We start from the raw sequence: 19,877 nt of genomic DNA on the forward strand, positions 1-19,877 counted from the left end.
TCCAAATATTCAACAAACAAGAGCCCAGCGAACACTCTGAAATCCCACCACACTACAGCACACGGTAGAAAACTATTTAGAACACAGGGGCTTGTGTTGTCTGACAGGGGTTGGATCTGTCTCATGGAGCGAAAACAAGAGTAAAATGCACAGGATTAGGGGTTGGGGATTTGGCTCAGTGGTAGAGCGCTTGCCTAGGAAGTGCAAGGTCCTGGGTTCAATCCCCAGCCCTGGAAAAAAAGAAAAAGAAAAAAGACCCAGCACATGTACAATTATTAAAATCTCTCCAGAGTAGCGGCTCCATAAGCTTCCTTTTCTATTATTCCTCTCTGTACACAGCATCCCCAGATTCCTATATCTGTGGTAGAATAGATCGTATTTTACAAAAGAAAACCGTGGTTTGAAAAAACGCAAGCAATCCAGTCACCATAAGAGAAGTAAAACCAAGCATCTGTGAGCGTGGCTCGGGCCGCCGTGTTCACCTAGCACAGAGGAGCCCTGGGTTTGATCCCCAGCACTGCATGAGCCAGATGTGGTGCACATCTGGAATCTCAGCTCTAGAGAGATGGAGAAAGGAGGATCAGGAGTTCCAGGTCACGGTTCAGCAGGTAAAAGCTGTAAATGTGACTTTAATTCTCCAGTTGTAATTATCGTCTCTGAGGCTTACTGCCTCAGTCTGCTAACCTAGTCCTAGTCCTGGAAGCTCCTAGCCTCCACACAATCTTATCTGGGCCTACAGTGTTCTCGGCCTCTGAGACTTACTGCTGAATAAGCTCACCCTTTCCTGTTCCTTCTGAGCTCTGGCTGGCTGGTTCAACTCAGCTCTTTTGGCTCAAACTCTTCTCCAAGCTGCCTGATTCAATCTGGCTTCTCTCAGCCTCTCCTGTATTGCTCTGCTTGGCCTCAAACTAGCAATCTGTTTTAACCTTCTGGCTCCTTCTCATTCTCTGGCTCGTTCTGTCTTCACCTGTGTCTAGCTTGTTCTCTTTTTACTTTTTTCTTTTTCTTTTTTTTTTTTTCTGGAGCTGGGGACCGAACCCAGGGCCTTGCCCTTGCTAGGCAAGCGCTCTACCACTGAGCTAGATCCCCAACCCCTGTTCTCTTTTTAATCTGTCGCTGTACAACTCTCCTGGTAAAAACTACCTGCCTCCTTCTCTCTGCACTGCTCTCTTCAGTAACTTCCCTTTCCTCTCTCTTCTCATGAGAGTTGGACATATTCTATTCTATCAAATCTTTCTCTGATTTGTCACTTTGTCTGCCACTCAATTAGTCATCATTTTCAAACATGGGGGCTTCCTTCTACAAACTAACTTTACTTCTTTTGTTTGGGATTAAAGGTGTGTACTAAGGGTGAGTCTATATTCCAGCCAGAGGGATTAAAGTTGTTTGTTAAGGGCTGAGCCGTACCACGACTAGAGGTGTTTTTCCCATGTACAACAAGATCCCAGGGTTCACAGTGTGATCAAATATCCTGCAACCAAAAGTGCTTGTTTGCCTTGCAAGTGAGACAACTGAGTACAATCCCTGGAACCCACAGTGAAGGAACAGAGTTCTGAAAATTGCTTACAACAAGCTCTCACAAGCGTGCGCGCGTGCACATGCGTGCGCACGCACACACACCTCACCTCTAGCTATATAGTGGTTTTTAAAGCAAACTTGGAATATATGAGACCCTTCCTCAAATCAAAACAAAATGACTAAAATGACAAGTGACATCCTGTAGCTCTGAGAAGACTTGGTGGTACGGAGGTCTGCCGCACCCTTAGGCCCAAACCCTTCTGGGCTTCCGTGGCTCACCTGGCTTCCTGGGCTCCTGGGCCTCTCTGTGCTGGTGTTCTCCAAGGAGGCAGTCTGCCCTGGGGCAGATTGAAGGCCAAGGGTTCGTTTACAGATTTCCTCGTTTCTGGCAAATCTGTGGCATTAAAAAAATGGAGCAAGTTAGAAAATATGCATCTCTCTCATTCAGGAAAATCTCTGACTGACAGTTCTGTCATCCTGAGAAGGCAGAGTCAGGGTGACTCCTCCTCTCACTCCCCAAAGGGATATTTGCTGTGTCTTATGCTGTGTTTGACGGCCTGGGATGTCACTACAGTGGAGCTTATAACTATGATGCCAGCAATGCCATATATTGGGTTTTTTTTAAGATTTATGTATTTATTTATTAATTTATTATAAAGTACAATGTAGCTGTCATCAGACACACCAGAAGAGGGCATTACAGATGGACAGATGGTTGTGAGCCATGATGTGGCTGCTGGGAATTGAACTCAGGCCCTCTGGAAGAGCAGTCAGTGCTCTTAACCACTGAGCCATCTCTCCAGCCCGCAACTTCATATATATACACAAACAGAGAGGGGGGAAAGGGGAAGGGAGGGAGGGAGAGAGGGAGGGAGGAAAAGAGAGAGAGAGAGAGGGAGAGTCAGTGGAAGGGAGGTATTAGAAATATATAATATAAAATATAAATATAATATATAATATGAAAATATAATAGCTACCTCACATGCAAGTCTGGCTCATGTTTACAGGATCACGAAGCTTCGGACATGAGCTCATTTCTCCTGGACAAACTCGTTCGTAGCCTGTCAACCTCTTCACACCTAATCTGGACACCCGAGTCCTAATCCATGGGTAATCACACCCGATCTGGAATGGTCCATCACCCCAGTGGCCAGTGCAGTGCTCACAAGGGGCACGTGTTCCGCAGATGAAATGGGGTGGGGTGGGGAGTCCTGTGCCTTTGAGCACCAACCTGCCATGTGGTGACCTCAGAGTATGTGCTGTCTTAGGTCCTCAGGACAGAGATCAGAGAAGCCTGGTAGCCAGGGCCGTGTTGTCTGCTCCTAGCTCCCTCCCCAACCTGTGCGGTGAAGCAGACACAGGGTTCCCTATAGACCCTGGGTCAGGGACTCTCAGGTGGCTGTAGATAGATGGTTAACTCCAGAGAGGAGTGAGGAGTCCGTTTAACCAGCAACATGTATCTACTGAGACTGACTTATCTGTGGGCTGAGCACCAGTGGCAGTGACAGGGAAGGACGTGACCCTGCTGTCTTCTCCATTTGTGTCCCCAGGTTTACCTCAGGAGGGCTACAAACACTCTCTGATTCGCTTGTTTCCTTCTCCACCCTCACCTCAATACAGCCCTGCGGATTTGGACGGGATGGTCGCAGGGGCTCACATGTTAAAACCTTTGTGCCCAGCTGGTGGCGCTATTGGGAGCTGGTGCGTGCTAATGGAGGTGGGGTCTGGGGAAGAAGCCAGGTCATTGGGCAATCTCCTCAGGGTATAGCTTATCTTTTCTTAGACCCTCCCTCTTCCTCTGATCCTCTTTCCTCACTCTCCTTCACTGAACTTTCTGCCACCTTCTAGATTCCTGGCTTCACAGCTAGCCAAAGCAGTGGATCCCGAGGATCCTGGACTGAGCCCTCTTGCAGCTGCGAGTCCAAACACTTCTCTTCCTTCCAGTTGATCTCTCTTGAGTATTTTATCACAACGGGGAGGAGATGAATGTACCTACCTTTTCTCCCACCGTGGAAAGTCCCCTGTGGCCCCACTCTGGCAGCTACATGTGTTTTTCTGAATATGACATGCCTGCTCTGTCCGACAGGGCAGCCACTATCCACATGAAGCCCTCGCATACTTGAGATATGGGTAGTACGGCTTGTAGAAATTCAGTTTCCGTTTCTCCGTTTCATTCAGCTTAATTTAAACCCAAACGTGCAAACGGAGTGGCGGGTTCGATGATTGGGAAACTTCTAAGAATATTTGGAACAATTTGGGTATGCAAATTTACTTTTTTGACTGTACATTTTATGAGATCTAAATCCAGATCGAGTATTTATTTCCAGTGATGATTTGGCAAGTTAACACAAAGGGCTGAGCTATAAAACACTCAACAAGTTTCAAAGACGGTGTATGCAAAACACTTAAAGCAGCTCACTGATAAGTTACTCTTTAGAGACAGATCTCATTACATAGTCAGGCTAGTCTCAAACTCTAAGTCCTTCTGCCTAGTCCGGGGATTACAGATGTGTGGGAGTGTGTGTGTGTGTGTGTGTGTGTGTGTGTGTGTGTGTGTGTGTGTGTGTATTCCTGTAACACTGATAACTGTTATACTGATTATTAACTGTAGGTATAGGTATAATATTTTGGAAGTGTTATTATATTTAATAAGATAACTACTATAATAAACTATACATTTCTTTGCCATTAAAAATCTTTTAGATTTATTTTATCACTGATAAATGTTGTACTGGCTGGTTTTGTGTGTCAACTTGACACAAGCTGGAGTCATCACAGAGAAAGGAGCCTCCCTTGAGGAAATGCCTCCATAAGACCCAGCTGTAAGGCATTTTCTCAATTAGTGATCAAGGCAGGAGGGCCCAGCCCATTGTGGGTGGTGCCATCCCTGGGCTGGTTGTCCTGGGTTCTATAAGAAAGCAAGCTGAGCAAGCCAGGGGAAGCAATCGAGTAAGTAACATCCCTCCATGGCCTCTGCATCAACTCCTGCTTCCTGACCGCTTGAGTTCCAGTCCTGACTTCCTTTGGTGATGAACAGCAATGTGGAAGTGTGAGCTGAATAAACCTTTTTCTCCCCTACTTGCTTCTTGGTCATGATGTTTGTGCAGGAATAGAAACCCTGACTAAGACAAGTGTTATACTGATTACTAACTGTATGTATCGGTGTAATCTTTTGGAAGTGTTATTATATTTGACAAGACACAGTAGTTCATTTCCTTGCCATTAAACATCTTTTAGATTTACTCGTTTCATTTTATGTGTGGGTTTTTGGCTTGCCTGTATGCATGCACACCACATGGGTGCCTCTTGCCCACTAAGGTCAGAAAAGGATGTCATGTTTCATGGATCTGGAGTCATGGGTGATTGTGAGCTACTGTGTAGATGCAGGGACCTAAGCCCTGGTCTTCTGCAAGAGCAACGGGTGCTCTTAACCACTGAGCCACCTCTCTAGTCCCTCTTTGTATTTTTTAAAACATGACCACTGGAAGATATAAAATGACACATGTGATGGATATGTATTGTATTTTCATTGGGCCGCACAGTTCTCGTGTGTGCATGTGCTTGTGTGTGTGCACATGTGTGTATATGTTAATTTTATGTGTATTGGGAGTCATTTGGCTTCAGGCTGCAAAGACCCCAATACAGAGTTTAAATAATATTTTTGAATAGTCACTGAAGCCTCTGGTCCCAAAGCTGAGTTGTACCTCTAACACACTGGGGATAGCACACTTTCTGAGGAGAGTTGTCATGCCCAGGTTTTGGGAAACTGGTTCACATTCTGCAATCCCAGCATGCTCCCTTCTCAGCCCTGTGGTCTGCCTCGAGGAAAGATGTCCGCAGCTGTGTCATGCCCCACTGTCAAAAGTTTCTGAACTTTATTCTACCTAACAAATATATATTTTGAGCAGATGAAATGTGATCAGAACCGACATGCTAGAGTCAAGAAGTCTCACTGCAAAGACACCCCAAGGTTTTACTCTCACTTACAGTCGTGACAACAGAAACCCCAATGCTGACAGGAACAGAAAAGGAAATATTTGTGTGTCCAAATGACCCAGGGTGTGGACAGTGCCATCTTCCTACTAGAAAAAAAATTATATGTATGTATGTATATGTATGTATTTATATATGTGTACATACATATACGCACTTGTGTGACACTTTCTCAGAAGAGGACATTTTGTCAGACTTTGGGAGGGAAGGTGTGATGGTTTGCATATGCTTGACCCAGGGAGTGGCACTATTAGAAGGTGTGGCCTTGCTGGAGGAAGTGAGCACTGTGGGGTGGGCTTGGAGACCCTCCTCCTAGCTCCTCCTGGGATGCTGAGTCTGTTCCTGGCTTTCTTTGGGTGAAGATGTAGAACTCAGCTCCTCCTGCACCAGGCCTGCCTGGGTACTGCCATGCTCCCACCTTGATGATAATGGACTGACCCTCTGAACCTGTAAGCCAGCCCCAATAAATGTTGTCCTTTATAAAACTTGCTTTGGTTGTGGTGTCTGTTCACAGCAATAAGACCCTAACTAAGGCAGAAAGTGACTTCTTTAGATAATGACCTCAAATGCCCCACCTTGCTGGACCGGTCCCCGACCATTTCCAGTGCCTTTTGTCCCCCTTTTGTTTAATAGACTCTGAGCATCAGTAACTCCCATGACAGGTGTCCTTGCTACTGACCTGCTTGGTCATTGGCTCTCCGCTCAGACATACTCCTGGCCTTGTGCTTGTGTCTCATAGCACGATTGAAGAGGGAATTCCTCTGGATTGGGATGAGACAGCGGGGTTCTTCATTTTGAGTCTCCTTGGCAGTCTCCGGAGGTAACTCAGGTCTCATCTCAGCTGGGCCGTGTTTGCTTTTCCATAAGCTGCTCACTGATTTTCTCTGAGGTTTTCCCTGGTCTTCAGAGTTTTTGGTCTCCATGGCAATGGACCTAATGGTTTCTCAGCAGGACTGCTGGGGTGAGCAACCTCTCTGACTTCATCAGTTTTCAGTGCTTTAGAAGAGACAGAGAGAACAGTTATCAGTTAGACTCATTGGGCTAAGTGGTCTATTCAGCGCATAGAATCCTTTCCCACTCTGGTTTGATGAGATTTGGGAAAATCTGCACACCCCGACAATCGCCAACAAGAACCGCGGTGCGCACCACTCATTTGGAAGCAGTCATGCATCACTGTGTAATTGAGGCTTCCTTGTCCCAATCACAGGCGGCACTTTAAGGAGAACGCTTAAAGTGGTTTGTGTAACCCACTTGCTCGTAAATATTTCCTGACTAACTCTAGACATAGAGAGTTCCAGATAGCAAGAGAACTATAGGAGAGCGGAGGGAGGAGACAACAGGGCAGATGCAGGAAGGCAGGGATAGGGCGAGGGGGAGTGTTAGCATTGGCCTGTCTCATGAGGGTCTGAGCAAAGTTGAAGTCCACAAGGACAGAGCCCTTCCATCATGTGATGACCAAGTCCAGCTGGGCTAGTGGCCTCTTTATATAAGCAGCTTCATCCCAGGGGCTGGTTGCTCCCTCCAGGGCAACTGTCGAACATGTCATCCAAACTGAGACACTTTTAATAGGAAAAGGGGGAGTCAGTAGAGTGACCCAGGACTATACAGTTAAACCCAGCTCCCTCCCAACATGGACCTCTTTCCTGAATGGGGATCTGAGGTAGTGAGAGACCTGAGGGATCTTTTGAGAGTGGGCACCACACTGGTGGGACAATGTCCTGGGTGGTGAAGCCATGAAGACTTTATGGGTGCAAAAGTCACACACAGAAGCTGTGTGTAGCGGCTGTTCATGGGTTGGAGCTGCCACTGCATTCTGTGTGGGTCAGAGACTGGGGAAGACTTAAGCGGTCCCATTACCTTGTCCTATGAAACAGGGGCAGTAGGACCAGTACACAGGGCCCATCCACACACTCTTTCTTATCAGTTTCTCTCTCTAGCCCAACTGCATGCCTTATCCTCAGGGTAGCAACTGAGCTAGGGGTTCCCTGGAGATGGAGAATGGATTTGTCCAAGGCAAGATTTGAGGCCTGAAGCACACACACCAGAGTCACATGCAAAGGGACAGTACATTCTCCCCTCCCTGCCTGCAGGTCTGCTCACATTTCACCAACAGTCAGGTCTACACTTAACCAAGCAGATGGAAGTTGCATGAGGGGCTTAGGAGAGAGGGACTCACTGAAGAAGGGCCTACCTCAGAGCAACATGGCCAGGCATTGGAATGCCACCTGAGTTCATGGAGACTGGGAGTGGGGGGGAGGGTGCCACTTCACCCTGGCTACCATTTGTTGTTTGTTTGTTTGTTTTGTTTTGTTTTCAATATAGGGTCTCACTGTGTATGTGGCTGTCCTGGAACTTGTGATGTAGACCAGGCTGTCCTTGAACTCACAGACATCTGCCTCCCTCTACCTCCCAAGGGGTTAAAGGTGTGCACCACTATTCTTGGCTTAGATTATTTTTACATTTATTTATTCATTCATTCATCCATCCATTCATTCATTTATTTATTTTTAAGATAGGGTCTCTCTACATAGTCCTGGCTATCCTAGAACTCATCATTTCTTGATCCACAAAAATACTGTGAGGTCTCCACAGTATTAGGGTTTTACTGCTGTGAACAGACACCATGACCAATGCAAGTCATATAAAGGGCAGCATTTAATTGTGGCTGGCTCAGGCCACTATCATCAATCCATTATCATCAAGGCAGGAGCACGGCAGAGTCCAGGCAGGCATGGTGCAGCAGAGCTGAGGTTCTATATCTTCATCTGAAGGCTGCTAGCAGAATACTGGCTTCCAGGCAGCTAGATGTTAAAGCCCACACCCACAAGGCCACACCCACTCCAACAAGGCCACACCTCCCAACAGTGCCACTCCCTGGGCCAAGCACATACAAACCTCAGGTGCCCAAAGAAGGTTGTTGCAGTGGCTAAAAGACCGCATGGAGGTTGGATCATTCATGTTCTATCCCTTATAAGAGTTCCCAGAAGGGATGACACTTTTTTAATCAACAAGCTGAGGAACCTCAACCCCAGCAGCGCCATCGATGATTCCTATAACATCAAGTTCAGCCTGGGTTAACAGGGGCTGTGTCTGTAGTAAAAGTTAAAGTATCTCTGAGTCACGGACAAGAACTAGAATGAATGAACAGAGCATCTGCCCAAGCCAGACGACAGCAGAGAATACACGCTCAGGCTGCACGGACAGGGAGACAGGAATTAGTGAACCAGGAGCAACTAGGTCTCTCTGTCCTCTGGGAGCAGAAATGGAGGGCTGGGATGAAAACCATAGCTAAATATAAGGCAGGGACTTGGCGGTTCAGAGCTTTCCTCAGGAGGAGCAGTTGCATGGGGACAAAATTCCTGATCATTGGAAGACATAGAGAGCTTTGACCTGTGGATTCAGTGGTCCCCACCTCTCCTGACATCACTTTTCTTCTCCTGCCTGCACTGCCTCTCGTCCCACCCCATCTCCTCTGCTGAGGCTCTATGCTTAGTTCAAAGCTGGGTCTGAGACAAGCAGAAGGAGACCCCAGGGGACAGAAGAGGTGTGTCTAGGTGTGTTACATCGGGGAAGCCATGCTGAATTTTGCAGGCCCCAGAAGAGACTGATGCAGCAGATAATTAGGATCTGAAGTCTAGTGGCACACTGACCAAGTTGAGGTGTGGCAGGGCGTGGCAGATAGATACCTGGACGAGGGTTTGGAAGAGGAAGGGAATGTGAGGAATCCAGGATGAGGATTTGTGGGGAAATGCAGCCAGAGCTCTGATGGGTGACTAGGGTGCCAGGAGGGTGAGGCCTGTCAGAGATGTGGGTGGGGTCAGTATTGGGTTAGGTCATGCTGGTTTCAGGGTGTCAGGATAAGGAGAGTCCTTAGCAGGACTGACTACCTAGCTGCTGTATTTCTTCTCTGACTGGACAGGATCCTGAAGCCCTAACATGGGCATTTTATTTTGGCTTCAAAATCATTATTCTTACAATTGTAACAGTTTGGTTTTTGTTGCTATGACAAAATAACAGAGTTCAAGCCCTTATAAGAGCTGGATGTGGTGGTGCACATGTTTAATTCCAGGACCTGAGAGACAAGTGGGTCTTTGTGAGCTCAAGGCTAGAATGGTTTATAAGGCAAGTTAAGTTCCAGGCCAGCCAGGGATGCATAGTGAGACCCTATCTAAACAAAAGGATCCCTTTGGTTCATAATTTTAGAGATTTGAATCCATAGTTGATTGTCGTGGCTGCCATGGGCTGAATCAACACATTGTGGTGGGAGCCCTTGAGAAGGAAATTGCTCACCTCATGGAAGGTGGAGGGAAAAGCCCGGAAAGGGCCTGGAAGGCATTCGACGAAGACCTAACTTCCTCCCCTCAGGCTTGCCTCACGTCACCATGGTTCTTCCAGACATTGCTGCAGGTTGGGTATCTGATTGCATTTACTCAATCCCGAGCAATTATCAGCATGAGATAGTGACTGCTGTGGGTGATCTCAGCTGTCAACTTGACAGGCTCACAAGAGGCACAAACCTCTGGGCCTGTCTGTGAGAGGGTTGTCTACATGAGATTAGTGTCAGACTCACCCTAAACAGAGGTGCAGCATCCATGGGCTGGTGTGGGCTGAATAAAAGGGAGAAGTGGAGCTAAACACCAGCATCCGCTGCTCTCTGCTTCCTGACTGTGGGCGCCACATGACCAGCCATCTACCTCACGCTCACATTGCCGTGGTGACCTCTCCTCTTCCTCCCTTAAGTTACTGCTCTCCAGGTATTTCATCACAGAGAGAAAAGTGGCTTATATGTCATTTTAAGCTACACTTTTTACAAGTTGAAACCAGATTTACACGGAGTACAAATGCACCGTTTCTGGAATGTATTTTATGAGTTGACCAGTGTGCACAGTCCGTGGGATACCCCATCAACGTACAGTTCCTTTGTCCCAGTGAGCTCCCTTGCATCCCATCACAGCCCCTGGTAACTATGGTCAGTGAAGGTTCCCTCCTGGTTGTCTTTTCCTGATGGCCATGGAGGTAAAGCTAAGTGACAGGTGACCTCTTCGTCCTGTTGATCCATATTTTCAAATCTGTCCACCATTGTCTGGTCCCTGCTGGTCGTCAGTATTCACTGCATGCTGCTATGGATATGTGGACACCCTCGGGACTTCATGCCAAGGGTTCTGAGCTAGGGCCAAAGACCAGGGTTAAAATCTCCACATCCAGCTGCCTTAACATTGGGAGAGTCCAGCTTCAGTTCCTTGTCCAGGAGATTGTGGGGGGGGGGGGTGAGGGTAAGTGGAGGCGGGTGGGGGTGGGGGTGGGGGTGAGTCTTAGGCTCTATGGCCTCTTCTGGCTAAAGTTCTATGATCCAGGGAAGCTGAGGAAGCCACAATGGTTGCTCCTACAATGACAAGGCCCAGGGGTAGATCAGAAGCCATTCCAGCCAGTTCCTCCAAGAGACAGGAGCTTTGAACCCTGAGAAAATGTATTTCCAGATCCTACCATCTTTGGAGGACACGAAGAGCAAAAGAGGAATAATCTATAAACCGACATGGAAGTCAGTCTCATTGATACCTCACTGGTAGACTGGTGCAGGCAAGGGAGGACCGAGTTTGGAATCTTGTCATAACGGCTATTCTGTAGTCACTAACGGCTCGAAAGCCCAGCAAGCCCTCTACTTGACCATGTAAAGTTTCCCTTAGAAACCTAAATAGCTTTCAGCCCTGCGTCTTTCTGATCCAGGTATGACTTCTGGGTAGAGATTTGTGAATGGAAGTAAGGAGGGGCTGAGGCAGAAGCTTCCATTTCCTTAACCAACATGCACTGAGTGCCTGCTGGCCTGGGACACGCACCTTATATCCCTGGCTGTTCCTTGCTCCTAGGGATGGGACTTGGATTGGTTGGTTTGCTGTTGGCGCCCTGCAGAGCACACAGCTGTGCATGGCTGACCTCTGCTGTCTACAGAAAGAGTAACAGTGGATCCGTGAATGGCCTTTGTTATGCCCACAGGTACCCTGTGAGATCCATAGACTTAACCTTCCCTTGTAGGCAGGAAGCTGCAGCTCCAGCACACAGTGGTGTGTCCAAGGCCATACCACTGGTAACTGGTGTGGTCAAGTCGTGTGTGACTCACAGTTGGGGAGAACGTAGTCCTTAGGGGAGAAGGTACAGTGAGTCAGAGGCAGGAGTGGCCTTCATTTCTATGCCTTGGTGCTTGGAGGCCACAAGCCAAAAGTGACTTAAGGCTCTCAGAGCTGAGCTGTGGGCCAGGGCCTCCTTGGTGAGTCAGAGGCCTGGGAAATCAGGACTCCTGAAGGGAACGTTATAGGTGGGGCAGGGAGCTGGCTGCAGGCCTGGCTGTTATCACGTGAAGCCAGCTTGCGACATGAGAGGTCCCGCTGGAGCCCACACTGCAGTTATGACAGGTTCTCTGTGCACGTTCATTTTTCCAGCCTGTGGGCCACCCTTGAGCAAAGCCCTAGAGGACAGAAGCCCAGCATTGCAGCAGATATAAGAGGGAGGAGCCAACCAAGTGAGCTGTACCCGCTGTTGTCCTTCACAATAGTGATAGCAGGGTGTGGGGAATATCGCAGGTCAGAGGCAGATGGAGATCTGGAGAAGTGGAGGGCTGGGGCCGGAAGGAGGAGGAGGCAAGACACACAGTCGGGCTGCTCTCTGCCATTGCTTTCCACCTCCTCAACAGGGAGTAAAGAGGTAGGAACGAATCCTCCCTAGAGCTGAGGCCCTTCATTCTGCAGTAGGCCGCTCTGGGGGTCAGACAGCCCAAAAAGATGAGGCTCAGCCTCCAAGACTCACGGGGTCCACCAGAAGGAGCAAGAGGCTGAAAGGGGAAGAAAAGGTTAAGAGTAGGTCACAGGAGGCCTCAGCACTGAGGGAGATCCCAGGCGGGGACATCTCCTGGTGTCACTTGCTCAAACTGTGTCCACAAACCATCCCAGGAGGAGCAGGAATGTGTGCATGGGAGTGCTGGTTCAGCGAGCAACCCTGAGGCCCTAGTATTCTCCTCAGAGAGGGGACCTGGTACAGTGTGGACCATGCAGGAACACATGTGGCCTTAAAGAATGAGAATGACTCAGGCAAGAGGAAGGGGAAGGGTCATTCTTGCCCTTTGTCCCACAAGTAAAAGGTAGGTCTACCTCAGGCTATCAACAACAAAGGCTTGGGGATGGGGTGCCAAAAGTGTCTGGGACTTGATGGGAAGGTTTTAGGTAGCAGAGGAAGAAGCCAGTGACATTTCCAGTATGGCTGAAAGTCCCTTCCAGGATGGAGTTCTGGGAGGAAGGCCACACACAGAGCTTTGGTGTCCAGTGAAAGTGCGGAGCTGGGCCCTGCCCAAGAGGGAGGCTGATGGATCTCAGGGAACAAAAGACAGGAGGGAATTGAACGTCCCCAGGGAAAGTGAAAAGTTGAATTTTAGAGATTGGGGTATTAGCAGTGGGGAAGGGGCCGGAACAGGGAAGAAACAGAAACCCCAGGTTAGGGTTGGGGTGGAAGTCATAGTAATGTCCCGGAAACCAGCCAGCTCTGTCTATGAGGAAAGCCCCGACTACCTGTGGTCATGTAAGCTCATGTGGACTTAGGATGCCCAGAGCTGCAAGGGTGAGAATCAGGGCCCTTTCATAGCCAAGACCAGGGCCAATGCAGAAGGTGCTTGAAGGGAGCTGAGACTCTCAGCTGTGTGAGGTGGGGTTGCTTGGGGAGGGGACTCTTCTATGCTTGAGCGGACACCTGAGGAAGGCAGGAAGACATCCAGGGACCAACACAGGAAAACCTTTCTAAGTAGTACTTGTTGGCTTATTGACTCTGGAAAGAGGGGAGGGGATGGATTCTTGTTTTCCTTGAGGCAAGTGGATAGAAGAGATGGAGAGAAAGAAAGAGGGGGGAGATAGATAGATGGATGAATGGGTGGGTGGGTGGATGAATGGATGGATAGATAGATAGATGATAGATAGATAGATAGATAGATAGATAGACAGACAGATAGATGGGTGTTGGGTGGATGTATGGTCGGATAGACAGGTGGACAGACAGATTTGATAGATAGCTAGATCGACTGATTGATTGATTGACTGATTGATTGATTGATTTGGTAGAGTCTGAAATTGAACATTGTTCATTGTGACAAGGCCCAGTCCAGAGTCTTAACCAGAATGTGACCTGGAAGATTCAATAGGAGTAATTTCAGGGTTGGGGATTTAGCTCAGTGGTAGCAAGTGCAAGGCCCTGGGTTCGGTCCCCAGCTCCAAAAAAAAAAGAAAAAAGAAAAAAGGAGGGATTCCAACAGCTCTTTAATATTCACTTAGCAATTACAGTTTCTTTGTGCTTTGGGTTTTTCACTACAGTGGATGAAACTTAAGGCCTCCGGCCCGTTAGGCAAGCAAGCACTCCTTCCTGAGCCAACCTGCAGTCCCACTCCTAGTTTCTAGTGCAAGCAATGTCCCTTTTGGGTGAAGAAATTAAGGTTTAAGAACCAAACCACCACATCCCAGCCCCTAGACTCCATTAGCACCTACTGCCTGGCTGCTGCCTGTTACAGATCCCTTTAGTCTACAGAAGGGGGTGAAGTAGCAGCAGAGGGGACATTCATCTGCCAGAGAAGAGTTGCATGCATAGAACCTCTTCCTGGTGAGTGGGTACAGAAAGCTTGATTGGATTTCCGTCTAAAAGAACGAGATTATGAGATGGAAGAAACAAAGCCAGAGAACAGTAACAAACCAAACATCCCTGCTGGCAAGAGTGGAGCTGAGTGGAACTGTGACTACAGAGGTCCAAAGCGCAGAGCCAGTGTGGGAGATGAGGAGGAAGACTTGGGAAAGGCTTTGAGTGAGGAGGCCCAAGGCCTGCAGGTGGGAGGCACAGCAGGCGAACTCAGAATGTAAAACTTTTTCAGCAACAACAACAACAACAGACCCCTCAAAATGTTAGTCACAGAAAAGCTGCAGATGCTGATCTTTTGAAACTAGCTCTTCAGAGAACTGAAGGGTACTGAGCCCGAGGTTAGGAAATTCTGGGTTTGGGGATTTGGAGGGATGATTAGGAAATTCTGGATTTGGAGGGACGGGTGTTTGCGTTTGGTGGTGGAAGCAAAAGAGGCTAAAGGAAGCAGGCCAGGAGGAGTCAGGAAATGAATCTAAAAGAGGTGTCCATGAAAAGGATCAGGAAAGCTCCCGGTATCCTCTCTGTTTGCTGAAGGGTCAAGGTCCCCAACCCAAGCTCTGCCCCTCAGCTTTCCCTTACTGTGACAAATGCCCGAGTCAACTTATAAAGATAAAAGGTTGCTCTGGGTTTACAGTGACCGCTGATGGATGGGTGGGCAGGGAAAACATCCATCTACACAGCAGGATACTCAGCCACAATAAAAAGACAACCTCCTCTCAGCAACCACACAGGTGAACCTCAAGGACTCAGTGCGAGATGAAAAAGACAGTACACACAGAGGAAGAGAAATACCTCTCAGTCACGTCTGGAAGCCAAAACAGCCTAAGTTTTAGATGTAGAGGGTGGAGGGGTATGCCAGGACCCGAGTCTGGGAGAAGGAGACACATTGCCAGGGCACAGGGTCAGTCATAAGATAGGCAACACTTGAAGGTCTAGAGGAAGGTAAAGGTGGTGATGGATGGGTTAACTGACTTGACGATGGCAGCCACGATGCCACATGTATATGGATTGAGTCATCTTGTGGTGTATCTTGAATATGTTCAGTCTTTTTTTTTTTTTTTAGATTTATTCATTTATTATATATAAGTACACTGTAGCTGTCTTCAGATACACCAGTAGAGGGCATCGGATCTCTTTACAGATGGTTGTGAGCCACCATGTGGTTGCTGGGAATTGAACTCAGGACCTCTGGAAGAGTAGTCGGGTGCTCTTAACCGCTGAGCCATCTCTCCAGCCCCGAATATGTTCAGTCTTTATTTGCAAATTAAATACCTGAAAAAATTTATAGTCATGATTTATACATCAGAATAAAAAGTAGTACAGGCACTTGGGAGGCTGAGGCAGAAGGAGAGTAGAGGGCTAGCCTGGACTACCCTGCTTCCAATAAATAAATAAATAAATAAAAATAAATAAGTTAAGGAAGAAGGGAGGAGTTTGGCTTTGGTTTTCTGTGGGTACCATATACTACAGAGCGAGAGAGAGAGCAAGAGAGAGAGAGAGAGAGAGAGAGAGAGAGAGAGAGAGAGGGAGAGAGAGAGAGAGATATCCTGGGAAAGCTCAGAGGTTCCTGTGCTGGGTAGTCACAGGATTCAAGGATCCTAGGATATTTTGTCCTTCTTGTTTCGGCACCTGTGTTCCCTGGGGGTGCGGATATACACAGCAGCACAGCTGACTGTGGCTTACGGGATTTCTTAAGCAGGAAACTGCTAGAAGACTGTATAAGAGACTTAAGGAGACCCTGGTCTAATGTGCCCTTGAAGAAAACAAGTTACCTTATCTTGTCTTTGACTTTTAGAGCAGCACTGCATAAAACCCTACAGCTCTCTCAGGGCTCCTAGAACCCATAGGTCAGTCGACTTGAGTGGTCTCTGGAACAGACAACCTGTTGCCCAAGACTTAGAAAGCACTGGACGAATGCATGTGGCTGGGAAACACAATCTTCGTTGGGGCCGGGAGGAGCCTCAGGCAAACCACGGCATCCTTGAAGACCTGCCAAGGCAGGCATCAGACCCAGACCCAGATGTTTTTGCTGCATCTCAGGAAAAGAACTGAGAGACAGACATTTCAACCACAGTAGTAACCACTTCCCACCCTAACCCCTGTGGTGGTGCCTTGCCGCTGAGCCACCCCCCACCATCTTCTGTGTTTTAATCAGCAGGTGCCACTGAAGAGTTTTGTCACTGGGATGGTTACTCTTCATTGTTAACTTAGCACAAGCTAGAGTAACTGGGAGGAAGTCTCAAAGAGGGACAGTCTGCAACCGGTTAGCCTGTGGCCATATCTGTTGGGGGATTATCGTGACTGTCCATCGATGAAGGAAGGCCCACCTCTCTGTGGCAATACCATTCCCTAGGCAGGGGGCTTCTAAATAGCATTAGAGAGAAAACAGCCGGATGAGAGCAATCAACCAAGAATCCCTGCTCTTTGTTCTTGACTATGGGTGACAGGACTGGACTGTTTGAGTGCTTGTCTTGACTTCTTTTTTTTTTTTTTTATTATTAACTTGAGTATTTTGTCTTGACTTCTTAGAGATGATGAATTATTGCCTGAGATTGTAAGCCAAGTAAAACCCTTCTCTTCTTCCATAAACTGACTTTGGCTACGGTTAAGGTACTTGTCACAGCGACAGAACTGAAACTACAAAAGCCATGTAGAGCACGGTCGCACTGTTAAGTGGTCATATCTACCCAAGCAAAACACATTCTCTTACACAGCTGGACTTTCAGGCTGAGAACACATGGCATCATGCTTTGTACATTTTTCCAAATTACAGTGTGCCGCCCCTGTTAGAGAGTAAACCTTTTGAAATATTTCTCTAACCCCATCCCTTAACCACCCCAGTCTCTTACAACCATCGGACTATCAACTTCTATGATGTCAACCCTGAAAAAAACTACATTGCACATACATGGTACTATGTTACAAAAGGGCAGTTCACACACCCATGTGTTATACATTGAGCATGGTCTCACAGGTTCCGTTCCCCTCTCCTAATCTCTGTTAGTTGCCACTGGGACAACATTTTATTTCTACTTTCATGCCGTACACACCTGCACAATTGCATGCATCCATATAAAATGCATAGAGAAAACATACAACGTCCGTCTTTCTGAAACTGACTTAATTCAGCCAGTGGTGCACGTCTTTAATCCCAGCACTTGGTAGGCAGAGGCATATGGATCTCTGTGAGTTCGAAGCCAGCCTGGTCTTCAAGGCTAGTTCCAGGATAGCCAGGGCTACACAGAGAGACCCCGATTAAAACAAAACCAAACAAAACCTCATATCTGGCTTAATTCTTTTAAGAGATGAGGTTCTATGCACCTTAGGGTTTCTACTGCTGTGATGAAACACAAAAGTAACCATTAGGAAAAATTTCAACGCACAGTTCCACAGCACTTAGGGAAGTCCGTCACTGAGGGAAGGAACTCAAACAGGGCAGGAAGCTGGAGGCAGGAGCTGAGGCAGGAGCTGATGCAGGAGCTGATGCAGGAGCTGATGCAGGGACTGCAGAGGCTGCTCACTGGCCTGTTTCTCATGGCTTGCTCAGCCTATCATTTAATACCCAGGATCACCTGCTCAGGGACGACATTGCATGCACAGAGCTGGGCCTTCCCACACAAATCACCAATCAAAGAAACAAACCACAGTTGTCTCACAGGCCAGCCTAGTGGTGATATTTTCTCAGTTGAGGTTGCCTCTTCCAAAATGACTATAGCTTTTGTTCTCTTGACAGATCATGGCTAGCACAACACCTGTGAGTACAAACAGGGGATGCCTGTCTTTCTCTGATTGGCTTACTTTGTGTGTCACGTAATATCCTTCATGTTCAACCAGTTTTGTCATGATGGCAAGGGCACCCCCCTGTTGTGTGGATAGCATTGCACTGCCTGTGCCCCCACAATGCCTTTACCGCGCTGTCTTTGGTGGGTAGGGAGGCGGTTCATAGTTTGGCTTTTGAGAATAGCAATGAAGGAAGACGATCCTTTGACATCTTAATTTCATCTCATCTGTGCGAATACCCAGACATAGGCTTTCTGCATTACATAGTGGTTCCAGCTGTTAATGCTCTTGAGGATGGGACTGAGTGGGTAACAGAAAGCAATTCCTCTAAGACACAGAGAAAGATAAGGGTGCCATTTCCCAACATATCAGCCTTAGCGCTGGAAGTCCTGACTGAAGTGATTAAGGCCTCCAGACTGAAAAGGAGGGTATTAAATTGTCCCAGTTTGCCTAGGATCTGATCTTACAGAGAGAACACCCTGAAGATACTTCTGCAAAACTGTTAGAATGAATAGATCATTTTAATAAAGTTGAAAACTGCAAAATTGACCTACACAATTCAGCAACCTATCTGTACACTTTCTAACTATCTGAAAAACAAATTAGGGGGAAAAATCCCATTTACATCTATAAAACCTTATCCTGGAATAAATTTTTTTTTTTCGGAGCTGGGGACCGAACCCAGGGCCTTGCGCTTCCTAGGTAAGCGCTCTACCACTGAGCTAAATCCCCAGCCCCCCTGGAATAAATTTAACTAAGGAGATAGACCGTCCCTGCAGTAGAAATGGTAAAACAGCGATGAGAGATACTGAATAAGACACAGATAAATGGAAAGATAACATGTGTTCGTGGATTCAAAGGATGAGTATTGTCAGAATGCATGCCACCCAACGTGGTGTGTAGGTTCTCTGCTAAAATATCATAAACAGAAAAAAAAAATATAGAACAGTACATATCCCAAATAGTCAAATCAATCTTGAGCAAAAAGAAAGAGGCGTCATACTGTCTTATTTCAAAATATACCACAAAGCAATAGTAGCCAAAACACCATGCATGGTACTGGCATAAAAAGATGTCATGGAGCCGAGAGCCTAGAATTAAATCTAGCATTACAGCGAGCTGGCTTTTGACAAAGGTGCCATGAACACATGTGGGAGGAGAGACCCTTCAGTCAGTGGAACTGGAGAAACTGGATAGCCACATGCAGTTGAGACCAAACACTGTCTCTCAGCCTATGCTGCGAATTGTCAACTAAAAGAGAATTAAAGTCCTGAATATAAGACCTGAAACTATGAAAATACTAGAAGAAAACACAGAAGAAACAAGGCGTGACTTTGGACTGGGCAAGAGGTTTTTGGTTCGGACCTTAAAAACACAGGTTACAAAAGCAAAAATACGCCCAAAGGATTTGATCCAACTGATGAGTTTCTTCCCAGCAAAGGCAGCAAATAGCAGAACGAAGGGAAAACTCACAGAAAGGAAGGGATCATTCGTCCACTGTTGTCTTAGCTGCTGTCCTGGTGCTGTGAGGAGACGCCATCACCAAGGCAACTTTTAAAAGAAAGCATTACTTAATTGTTTGCTGATCGTTTCTGACGGTTAGTCTAGAAGTACAGGGAGCATGAGGACAGGCAGGCCTGGTGCTGGGGCAGTAGCTCAGAGCTCACTTCTGACTGGCAAGTTGCAGGTTGGGGGAGGGATGGGTAGGGAGAATGGGCCTTGTATAGAATGTTGAAACCTCAAAGTCATATGTGACACATCGCCTCCAAGGCCATACCTCTTAATCCCTTAGAAACAGTCTACTGACTACATTCAAATACCTAACCATACGAGAGTCATTCAAACTACCACAGCGGGCTGGAGAGATGGCTCAGTGGTTAAGAGCACCGACTGCTCTTCCAGAGGTCCTGAGTTCAAATCCCAGC

The 19,877-nt window shown here is 47.4% G+C and overlaps 2 protein-coding genes across 3 annotated transcripts in view; one reads left to right on the forward strand and one right to left on the reverse strand.

The window, feature by feature from the left end:
- The window catches only part of Ngef (neuronal guanine nucleotide exchange factor), a 97,559-nt gene that overhangs the window by 60,386 nt on the left and 17,296 nt on the right, over positions 1-19,877 (reverse strand). The window contains exons 2-3 of the mRNA XM_039083015.2: positions 6,191-6,507; positions 1,798-1,912 (exon numbers count right to left, since the gene is read on the reverse strand). Of these exons, the coding sequence (XP_038938943.1) occupies positions 1,798-1,912; positions 6,191-6,434 (359 nt within the window). The 5' untranslated portion in view covers positions 6,435-6,507. The remainder of the gene's footprint in view (positions 1-1,797; positions 1,913-6,190; positions 6,508-19,877) is intronic.
- Positions 11,130-19,877, forward strand: part of Neu2 (neuraminidase 2) — a 48,872-nt gene continuing 40,124 nt past the window's right edge. Inside the window, exon 1 of one of the 2 annotated variants that reach the window (XM_039083110.2) lies at positions 11,130-11,235. The gene's annotated coding sequence lies outside the window, so the exon portion shown is untranslated. Of the gene's footprint in view, positions 11,236-12,060; positions 12,208-19,877 lie in introns of those variants that run through there. The other variant, XM_039083108.2, reaches the window with a different exon arrangement.

The sequence above is a fragment of the Rattus norvegicus genome, chromosome 9 (assembly GCF_036323735.1).
Source record: "Rattus norvegicus strain BN/NHsdMcwi chromosome 9, GRCr8, whole genome shotgun sequence".
In the NCBI taxonomy this organism is placed as follows: domain Eukaryota; kingdom Metazoa; phylum Chordata; class Mammalia; order Rodentia; family Muridae; genus Rattus; species Rattus norvegicus.